We start from the raw sequence: 11,500 nt of genomic DNA on the forward strand, positions 1-11,500 counted from the left end.
GCCTTAACAGATAAAAATTAGTAGTTGTGTGCACACAAACAAAAATATCTTTTGTGCCTCGAATATCCTACCAGTTAGGCCACCCTACAAGATGCCTCTGCCAAATACAAAAGATTCCCAGTTCTTTGATGAGTGTCCCCAGAACTGAGAAAAAGCAGATTATTTTCTGTAAGTGATGTGGGCCAGCAATGCTACAGCTCCCAAAATGTTCCCAAATGAAACCATTCAGCAAAAACAGTGTGGTTGCAATTAACTACTAAACAAGCAAATACATATTTTGATGACTAAAGCATCTCTAAGAAAATCCCATCTAAGTTCTAATACGAAATCCTCAGGAGTGATAAATGCCTGTCTTTCAATCAGCCACGATTCAAATGTGTGATGGCAAATATCCAGACAGGAAAACTCTCTGAAAAGCATCCGAAATAGGCCCTCAAAGTAGAGTGGAATGAATTCCTTTGTTGTAACTCTCTCTAAGCTCCAATTTTCACCACACTGTTTCTGATCTAATTAAACGAGAAATCTGCTATGGCAGGAAGCTCACCTAAGCGCTCTAGAGAGAGCTCATACGTCTAGGCAAAACACAGCCACTTGCAGAAGGTAAATAACAGATGCTGTTTTTCCTTCTCCTTCTTACTTAACTACCACTGCATCTGCCGCCTCTCTGCCCGAAGGATGGCAGCTCCGGCAGGGTGAGGGGGCGGCCCGGAGCTCTCCCGGACACCGCCCCCATGCCCTGCCAGGCTCCCGGCCCGCAGCAGAGGCACGGCCGGACACCGCCCCCATGCCCTGCCAGGCTCCCGGCCCGCAGCAGAGGCTCGGCCGCCATCGCCCCCAGGGGCCCCTCGGGCCCGGCCCTTCCCCTGTCCCCGCCGGGCCGGGGAGCGCGGGGGCCCCGCCCGGGCACGGCTCCGGCGCGCAGTGCGCAGGCGCGGGACCGCCCCGTCCCCGCGCGCACCGGCGGAAGCCGCCCCGCGCCGTGTCCCGCTCCCGCATTCCCGCATTCCCCCATTCCCGCATTCCTTCCCCCGCTCCCGCACTGCTCCCCCCCAGCCCGCGCGGAAGGGATGGCGGGGGCGGGCGCGGCGCTGCTGGCGGGGCTGGTGGCGCGGCTGGCGCTGGTGCTGTACGGGCTGCACCAGGACCGCGCCATGAGGGTGCGCTACACCGACGTCGACTACCGGGTGTTCACGGACGCGGCGCGGCTGGTGACCGAGGGGCGCTCGCCCTACGGCCGGGCCACCTACCGCTACACGCCGCTCCTGGCCTGGCTCCTGACGCCCAACGTGCTCCTCGCCGAGGCCTTCGGGAAGCTGCTCTTCGTGGCCGGGGACCTGGCGGCCGCCGTCGTGGCCTACCGGGCCCTGCGGCTCCGGGGGGCTGCCGCCCGCAGCGCCTGCGGGAGCTGCGCCGCCGCCTGGCTCCTCAACCCGCTGCCCATGGCCGTGTCCAGCCGCGGCAACGCCGAGGCGCTGGTGGCGCTGCTGGTGCTCGCCGCCCTGTACTGGGTGGAGGCGGGCAGCGTGGGCAAGGCCGCCGTGTGCTACGGGCTGGCCGTGCACATGAAGATCTACCCCCTGAGCTACGCGCTGCCCATAGCGCTGCGCCTCAGCGCCGGGCCCGGCCGCGGGGACCAGGCCCTGGGTGCGCCCGGCGACAGAACCGCAAAGGTCACGTTCATGGCGCGCCTCTGGCACCTCTTTGTAAAGATGCTGAACCGCGACGTGCTGCTCTTTGGGACAGTTGCCGGATCGGTGCTGGCTGCCTTGACTGTGACATTTTATCGCCTCTATGGCTGGGAGTTTTTGGAGCATGCCTATCTCTATCACCTGACTAGGAGGGACATCCGCCATAACTTCTCTCCCTATTTCTACATGTTGTACTTGACAGCAGAGAGCAAATGGAGTTTTGCCCTTGGGCTCGCAGCTTTCCTTCCCCAGCTGCTTTTGCTCCTGGTTGTGTCCATAGCGTTCTACAGAGACCTTGCCTTCAGTTGTTTCCTACACACCGCTATTTTTGTGACTTTTAACAAAGTATGCACATCCCAGTACTTTGTCTGGTATCTCTGCCTTTTGCCCCTGGTAATGCCCAGCGTTAAGATGTCCTGGCGTCGGGGTGTGCTGCTTCTCTTCCTGTGGTTCATGGGACAAGGCCTGTGGCTTGCTCCTGCATACTTTCTGGAGTTCAAAGGATATAACACTTTCTTATTTATATGGTTGGCAGGCTTGCTTTTCCTTTTAATTAATAGCCTCATAATTGTTCAGATTATTTCACATTATCAAAAAGAAGCCCAAGTTGCAAAAAAGCTGAAACAACGGTAATAAACTGACCAAAACCCAGAAACAGCCCTACTGTCCTTGATAAGGCATCGTGTATCACCAGCACTTCATTTAACAAATGTTAAAGCATCTAAGTTGTACTAGTGCACATTGTTTGTAAGTGTTACTGTTTCAGGGCCGTGAGAGCACTGGTTGGCCTCAGTTACCCTGAGCAGCCCCAGTCCTGCCCTGAGCAGTGTCAGCAGGGGTACCTGGCTCCTGTGTGGGTCTTGAAACTTGTGTTGCAACCCTTTCCAGCACTGCCTCCACCTCTGTCCTCCTGCTCCTGACTAGAATCCCTGGAAGCACCCTGGAGCAGTTAGTCACTTAACCATGTTTGGGGCTCTGATGAATGGGCTCTACCCATCTGCACTGACTGTTTTCACCTGCTGACTCCAGAGACAATGGGACTATGCCCTGCTCTTTGACCCCTGGCCTCCCTCAGTTCCTGCTCATACTCCCTCATGGAGTAGCCCTGGCACCCTTTTTCTTATTCTCAGTGTTAGTCTGCTTGTTGAGCACTTTGGCCTTTGAATAACACAGATTATAAAGGTGGAGTTTGATTATGAAATTGGAGTTTGACAATTTTGTACATTCCAGTAGGGCAGCGGGGTGTTTGGCAAGGCAGTCACTCAACATTTACAGTAGGGTTTATTTTCTTTTGTTTCCACAATAATGTTTTAGCTATGCACTGTTTGTGGCCTGTTCTTGGTCTCTATGTTATTAATTCTTTGAGGATTTTAATTTATTTTAGAATTCAGATATACTGCTCTTTCACTTTTTTTGCATATTCTGTTCTGTTTGAATTTTTTAATTGATTTATTCCCCTTGCTATGGAGGAAGATTTTCCAGTGTATCTGTCTTGGATCACAGAGATGTATAAAGCTTAAATATTTGTTTTTTCCTGCCAGGTTCTAGAAAAGAGGCCACTGACTTAAATTTCAGTTAATACACGGTTATTGTGGGTGTTAACAGTAGCAAATGCAGAATCAAATTACAGTTAGAATGGCACCTGTGTCCCAAAAGAACTAGAGTTTATACCAAAGCAGTAATTGAAAATGTTGTTTCTCAGTGGTTCTGTTTCTCTAGTATTAAATGAAAAAATGGAAGGAGTTGAGGAAATTGAGCAGTTGCCAGAAGAAAAAGGAAGTTTTGAAATAAGAAGCTCAACAACTTGTCAAAACGTATTCCCATAGGAGACGCAGGAAGATTTGGAATTGAGTTCCAGATGATAGTGAGAGGAGAGCAGAGCCATTTTGGAGTCAGTACTCTGAAGAACATCCCGTAAGAGGTCTGATGAACACAGCTTTTGACAGAGGTGGAAACTGACAAGGTATTTTAGTAAAATCTAGTTTAAGTAGGCATATGCCAAATAGAAGATTTTTCATGTTTGCCTCACCTTTTAGTTACATCCAATGGGAAAATGAAACCCCTAGTGTGTAGCACAGAGCAGGGCTTCAAAATAGCTGCATCCACTTGGTAGAATTCCCAGTGATGTCACTGAGAAAGGGTATGGCCAAGTGGATTTGCCGTGCTGCCTCTGAACCCTGGTGTGTCCTGAGGCAGCCCTCTTCCTCAGGACTGCAGTGACTTCCAGCTACCTCACATACAGGATTTCCTTTCCTGGTTGTAGTGCTACCTCGTGAGATGGAAATACAGCATTTTGACCTGTGAACTTTTCCCATTGCTTCTCAGCCCTGTTGAGGTTGTTACATGAAAGAAAAGGAAACCCCTGAGCCCCCACAGCCCAGAGCCAAAGGACATGTTATCAGGAGGTGTGACCCTGTCCTTGTACCACTCTGGCCCAATTTAGACATTCTGATGTGTTAGAAGGTTAGAATTTCCCTGTGATTTTCATGGTCAGAGTATTGGGGGGTGTTTCTGCTCCCCCACTGGAAAGCTTTTCTCTGCCATCTGCCTTCTCACTTGCCTTCTGTGACTGTGAAAATCCTGACAGCCTCTGTTTAAGTCCAGAAATTGGAGAAGGCAATGGATATTCTTTTGACTGTCTTATTTTTTGGGGGCAGACATGGCGCTGACTTCCTTCTTTGTCTAGGATAAAGGAAGTTTTATAGCACCAGCTTGTCTACATCTTCCACTAGAGGTGTATTAGTCAAAAAACTGGTAACGTAAGCTACTTGCCCACAGTTTGATATTGATCAGCAAGACATTTTGTATGTGCTGTGAGTGTGTGAAGCAAAATCATCCCATGTGCTTTATTCTCTGAGGCAGAGTTGGATATACCCAGCTTCAGCAGAAGGCTGAAGAGGCTGTTCTGTGCAATACTTCAGCTCACCCCATCCTGATGTCCAGGCCGTGGCTCATTTTCCTTCGCAGATGATCTTCCATGAACACATTTTTGTGTTGCAAAACGCATATTTTCTTCCCCCAGAGCAATGTTCTGCATCTCTTTAACAGACCTACTTATGCTGTCTGCAAACATTTCTACACCTCTATTTTTCCCTTCCTGTTGGCAAAGAAAGCAAATGCAAGCCAAAAGGCATTTCTAACCTCAAAAACCTTCCACAAAAAACAGCATTTTAGGTTACTGTATTCATGACAGAAATGTAATTTTTTTAGGTAAGAAGTAATTTCCTTATGAAAAATACATTCTTGATTATTAATAGCTAAATCATTTTGAAAAGGCACATTTTTCAGGAATTTGGCATAATTTTTCAGAATACAAATTCTGAAGCAGCAACAGGAACGGAAGGGTACCTTCCCTTTGCAGGTCAGTACCAGTCCTGCAGTGATGATTTGAGAAAGCCATGCATAAGCAAGTTATAAAAAGGCTTTTAAAAAACTTAGATTTACAGTTGTCATTTTAATAATCCAGGATGAGTCCCTCTTTTTTACAGTCGTTTCCTAAATCACCCAAATGTGTTTGCAGTTCAGAAGTAATTCAAGTGACTCATAAAAAGCTGGATAAGAGAAATAAACTGAAGGAGGCAAGCAAAAAGATATTTGAGAGTTTAGATCTTGCAAATTGCTTTTGAAAAAGTGACTCCATAGTTAAATGGAATTAACTTTGTTCATTAAAAAAAGGATTAAAATAATTTAATGGAGTACCAAATAAGTTACAGTTCTTGAACAAGTAAGTTATGGTGAATAGTTATAATGCCCTTAAAATCTACCAAATTAATTTCCTATGGTACATTTATTGCTTTTGATGCTGTTCAAATTCTTTTGCTTAATAACTTTGTGCCCATTTATCATCTGGTAATTAGGAACTGAAGTGTCAGAAAGTTAGCGTCCCTTCCTTACCATGGGTTGCAAAACTGTAATACTGACTGCTTTGCTTTTACAAGGCTGAAATACCCATTGAAATACGTCTCATCTGCAGAAAATTTTCACATTGCACTGAAACTGGCCCTTGGGCCCAAAGTGCAAGAGGTGAAAGAGAAAGGGAAAAGAACAATCAAGAAAAGTAACATTGTTGCCTTGGTTTTTACACTATTGTCCAAAGACTCATGACTGGATTCTCAGGTGACTTCAGGCAAAGCTCAGCATTTAACAATGATTTGCTTTAAAGGTTATAAATGCAATTATTAAAAAAGCAGGGTAAGCAAAAATATAATAATAAATATTTCATTCAGTTTTAGTGTGAGGATGCTGAATTACCATCTATGATTCAATGTACTTTGTCCTTACTAAGTAAGTCTTTTGTGTGTGTGTTACTTGACTCCTATAATAGTAAAGAAAGCATTTAGGTGTGCTAAACTGAGCTCATCAGTTATCTTTTTCAAAGAAACCATGAGGCTTTTGCATTTAACAGCAAGGGGAAACTCTTGACATTTTTCATATATGTTGTATAGAGAAAGTGTTGAGAGAGAGTAAATTATGAGCAAATGGTTTGTTTTATTTATCTGAGAAGAATGAGTAATCTACTTCAAAAGGGCTGCAGAAATACATAGCAAACACAGGGAACCTCAAAATATGTGAGGTATTCCTCCTATATTTGCCAAAGACAGCTGCAGAATGCATGTCCTAGTGATAGCAGCTTTATGGAATAGGATTACCCTGAATTTAGGACAAACTGTATACTTAGACTGAAACCCAACCACTCAAGCAATTTTCTTGCTTCAGAGCATATTTATGTGCACTATACTCACAAGTCCAAACATTTACCTGCACATACGGAGGCAAAAGGAAAAATCCCAGTCAATATTCCTTTGAATAGCATTTTTAGAACTGCCCTCTGTAAAACAGGCTCCTTAGATATTTCTTATATTTAGCACTCAGAATCTCTAGTGACTCTAAAAATGCATTACATAATTTTGATGCATATGGAAAATAAAATCACATGCTGCAGGGATCTCGAGGTGTAATAGACATAATAAAGAACCAACTGATTGTGTATTTGAAGGTGCACATTCCACCGGTATCTTGATCTTCTTCTTTATAAAAATCTGCACTGGTCACTTTTGTGTAGACTTGTTTCAATCTTTATGCATGATGAATGAGGTCAGAGACGTACATACTGTACTAGTGAAAGTATCAGAAAGATAAAAATTTCTCTTGATGCAGTACCATTGTTTGGAGGGTTTTTTTAATTACATTTCTTTTAAGAAATTAATAAATCAATGCAATAAATTCATGCAATCGTCACATGCATTTTTAATAGCTGGAACGTCTCTTTTTCTTTAGTATGGTGAAGAAGACCAAAATTTGTCATTTTTTGATGGTGTAAGTTGATGGTACTTTAAGCAGAATTCCTCATGACCCCTTTCTGGTGCGTGCTGAGAGGGTAGGGGCTTCTGGAGAAGAAGTTGCTCACTGGGCTGCAGTCTTACTTCATGTGTAGATAAAGCTTTAGCTGCAGTCTCTTATTATTCTTAGAGCTTAACTTTCAGACATTAATGATCTCTTCAGATAAAACATTTCATAGCTTGCACATAAAGAAATTACACATAAAAGATCCTCCCTATTTTTCATGGAAATTGGTGGGGAAGCCAGCTAGAACATCTGTGTGAGAAATGTCAAAAAGAAATGTCTGGATCTGATTAGCTACAAAGACAAGTTCAGCCTTGGAAATCATCTGAAATGCAGGCAAAATGAGCAGTAAGCCTTTACTGTGAAATTCCTGTTATTTTTATGAAGGGTATTCGATCAAAAGTGCTTTCCCATTTTACAGGAGGAAAATGGGATCTTGATAGCAAGGGTGGCTGAATATAACTTTCCTTCCTTCACATTATCAAAGGGTGTATAGAATATTATAAACTACAGTAGCACTCGTGGAGTTGTACAGGTGTGACTTGCATAAGCTATTATTAGGCAATATTGGTAGTGTAGCAAGAGGTTATTAGTAAGCAGTTACTCTGGAGCTGCTTTTTGAAGGTTGACTCAAGTAAAACCCGATTCCTGTTTCACAAGTCAGCAGCTATGTTAATTGAGATGGTACTGTTTTGACAGTAATTTTCCAAGGAGGACTGCACTCTGTGGCCCATATGCTTCCACTCTATGCAGACCAACATTAATTCAAATCCCCTGGTGATCTGACAATCAACATTTTTTTAATCTATCCCATGTCCCTCCTACTGATCCAATAGATTGAATTAGCCAGGAAGCAGGCTTAGAAAATGTAGTGGAAAACAAAGTATGATTATCTTCCCCTTATTTTCCACCCCATATAGTGTGAATATGTTGAATAATTAAGATTACATTTTGGAAGAGCAAAATCCCATTTGACCTAGGTATTAGCATACTTTGTTAATATGAAGTATTTTACCCAAATGCATCTGAGAGAAAATTGACTGGTTGGGCTACATGGACTTCTGTCAAATGATAATAAAGCTACTGATCATTTGTGTCAGCTTCAATGTTAGCACTATTTTGTCCTATCTTTCTGGGATATATACATAGATGTATATGTGTGTGTGTGTGTGTGTGTGTGTGTGTAAAACAGAATAATTAAAAATAGCAATGCTTGTAAATTTTAGCTTCAAGCTTTCCTTACTCAAAGACTTTGGAGGTCACACAGCCACATACTCACTAAAAGAGAAAAAATGCTATATCAGAGAGAATTAATAATTAATTAATAACTAATTATGTTGTTCCCACAAGTGACACCTTTGTGAAGAAAATAGCAGGTTTTTTTATATACAGTCTGGAAATTCACATGAATAACAAGTACTTCACCTTAAAACTGTCAGATGTATTTGAAAATAGATTTTAATTACCATTAACACTTCCAAGTTTAGTGCTGGCATCAGCCAGCTTGTTAATTCCAACAGTACAGGAACTGAAGTCATGACCAATTTTCCTTCATGCTCTAATAAACTGGCTGATTAAGTATAAGAAAGTTTGTTGTTCAGAGTGAACCAAATGTTGTTTGTTCCCTGGAAAGAAATACTGCATGGCCAGGACCAAAATTTACATATGCAGGATGGAGCAAAGTGATCAAGAAACAAGGGCAAAAAGTGAGGCCCCAGAGACCTTGGCTGTTGTCTTGCCTCTCTCACTAATTTATCATTAAGAAGTGATTGCAGCTTGCTGAGCTGTTTGCCTTTGCCAGTTGTCATCACTTGATGCATTTAATTGACACCTTGTTTGAGCCACGATGTCTCCTAATCTATTTCTGTAACACACTGCCATAAGTGATTGCAGTCTTGTTTGAAACAATTATAAGTCTGACTGACAGTAAACTGTAAACACTTAACTAAAGACATTTTGATTACAAAATACTCTTTTTTTTTTTTTTTTTTTTTTTTTTTTTTGCATATATTTAAACTTCTTTTGTGGGATATGTTAAGCTCTCGTGTGCATTCCAGCATTGCATTTTTAGGGGAGAGTGAATTACTGTTGAAGCTGAATGAAAATCTGGAAGCAGATAATAGAATTCATGGTAAAAAGCTAGACAATTTAGGAAAATAATTTAGAAAAATTATAGTGAGCTGATACCATAATTAAATAAGACTTTATTTTTACTGGTCTGCTTAGATTGGATTGGAAATTTATATTGAAAATGTATTGGGAAAATGAAACAGCAGACAACTCTGCAGCTGGTATGAATAGCTACCTCAGTTGTGACAGATAATGGCTCAGGAACTGTTTCTGTATATTAGTAAAAAAATATATTATGCTGTTATCCAAGAAAAAAGTTACTAGCTGTGCAGCACTATGGGGACAAATTACAGTTCTGCATTCATATACAGGTGAAACGATTTCTTTGCCTGGATCTTTCACCAAAGCTTTTGTTAGAAAAGGCACAGACTCCCAGATTGAAATCTGGACCAGATGTGCTGTGCCAGAAGCAGTTACAGGGAGCTCTACACTTGCATCAGCCTTGTAGGCTTCCTGAACAAGAACTTGCTGAGTGCTGGAGGCCATATCAGTGGTGGGAATGCACAAATGCAAATTTCCCCATAGTGTGCCCAGAAGTGATTTCTCTGCAGTTCTTAAGGTACCCAGATGTCGCCTTAATCTATATTACTGTATATATCTCTTCGTAAATCTGTGCATATCTTAAAGAGAGATGTATACCCTATATAACCATATATATTCTCATCTCTAATACTGCAGCAGCAAATTCAGGGACTTTGTGCCCACTGTTACTTGATAAACATCTGCCAAGGATATAGGAAGAGGCCCCTTTTTTGTTTACAGGAACATGTCAGTCAGGCCTGAGAGTGGAGGGGTAGATTTATGTGGATTGAACTCCCTCTAGAAAGAAAGGGTGAAGTTCTTAGCTCTCCCCAAAAGACAGTTTGGCCTTTGATTAATTACTTTGATTAGTTACAGATTAATTGCTAATGAAAATGGGGAATAAATCTTCTCCTAATGTTGGATACACAAGACACTGAGGGTGCTAAGTTTCATGGCTGTGGAACAACTGATGCAATTACATAGAAAAATACGTCAGGGGCTATTAAATACCAAAACCATGTTCTCTGGTCTTGGGAATTCAACAAAGTGCAAATCATGGTGAACTAGGGAAATATTTCTAGGCAAATCTCACCTCTGGTTTTCCTCTGCATCTGTTGCTGGCTACATTGGGAAAAGGATACTGGTCAGATCCATGATGGTTGTTCATAAATTCTTAACCACACAAGTGTCCCCAGCAGAGCACTCCCATTGCCAGATGTGCTCCATTACTTGGCTGGGCCCTTTATCTGACACACCAAGCTGTGTGTCAGATAAATCCTCAGTTCTGGGCCTGGGTATCTGCTTGCTCTTTTCTTCCAGAGCAGATGCTACCAGAGTGTGCTGGTAAACCACAACTGCATCTTGTTTCAGTGGTATTTCACAGATGACAGCTAGCAGCTAGTAACAGATTGATAGGTGAGAAGGGGAGAAAAGGGGAATCCAAGTTGACAGAACAGAACTATGTGATCAAAAAGAGGTGTTTTTAGCTGGCCAGGTAATTAAAAAACAGGTATATTGAGACAGATTATTAGGCCAGGTTAATTCAAGCACACCAAACCTCTGGAGCTTGGCTGCCTTCTCTCCCAGAAGGAAACCACAGCTTTCAAAAAAAGAAAGTTAGGGAGTGTACAGGAGAAACATAATTGGCACAACTCCACTTACCTGTACTAATGATGACTTGTGTAATTGCAAAATAAAGTTAAGATCCAGCCTTTAGCTGAAATTGTCTTCTGTTTTAACAGTAGTTTACCTTTAGCTCTGGAATGGTATGTACTGCTGTCTAGGATGATTAGCTTAGCCTGTAGTTTTGGCTGAAGAAAATAAGTGATCTTTTGTCAAGAAAGTGAACCCTTTCTACAGACTACTGCAGTTGACAAGGCATACAGTTAAAGAGTTTGGCAAATTTTCCATCTAAAACATGATTTAAGTAAAGAGGAAAAGGCAGCATTTCAAGCAGAGCCAATGATGCCTGGCCTGGATTGACCCATGCTGAAAAATTGTTTTATCTCAGGAATTCAAGCCAGGCTGAAAACAGCTGTTGTGCTGGAGAGACTGGAGGTCTGGTCACACCTGGGCTTGTGGCATCTGTCTTTGGTAGGTCCAGGCTCCTCAGAGACATTTCCTCCACATGTTGTGCATGTGCCTTGTTGCACTCCTTCCCTCTGGCTAACCCCAGCATGGCATCTGCCGGCTCACAGGGAAAGCAGTAGTCACATTTTAACTTCCTGATCCCCATCACTTCCCTGAGAGCATCCAAGCAGGCCATTGAAATGTGGCTTTGGACAAAAGGAACTTGCTTGTGTTCCCAGTGTTTTGAA

General features: G+C 42.8%; 2 protein-coding genes across 6 annotated transcripts in view; one reads left to right on the forward strand and one right to left on the reverse strand.

The window, feature by feature from the left end:
* Positions 1 to 1,307, reverse strand: part of RGS7 (regulator of G protein signaling 7) — a 235,474-nt gene extending 234,167 nt beyond the window's left edge. For all 5 annotated transcript variants that reach the window (XM_083857586.1, XM_083857588.1, XM_083857585.1 and 2 more), the window contains exon 1: positions 1,248 to 1,307. The gene's annotated coding sequence lies outside the window, so the exon portion shown is untranslated. The remainder of the gene's footprint in view (positions 1 to 1,247) is intronic.
* Positions 1,068 to 6,943, forward strand: PIGM (phosphatidylinositol glycan anchor biosynthesis class M; the record flags this gene model as incomplete). Its single annotated transcript, XM_083857589.1, has 1 exon — positions 1,068 to 6,943. The coding sequence occupies one exon, from the start codon at positions 1,068 to 1,070 to the stop codon at positions 2,319 to 2,321; it is 1,254 nt and encodes a 417-aa protein (XP_083713715.1). The 3' UTR covers positions 2,322 to 6,943.
* Between the last annotated feature and the right edge of the window lie 4,557 nt (positions 6,944 to 11,500).

This window comes from Zosterops lateralis (assembly GCF_965231275.1).
Source record: "Zosterops lateralis genome assembly, chromosome: 3".
Classification (NCBI taxonomy): domain Eukaryota; kingdom Metazoa; phylum Chordata; class Aves; order Passeriformes; family Zosteropidae; genus Zosterops; species Zosterops lateralis.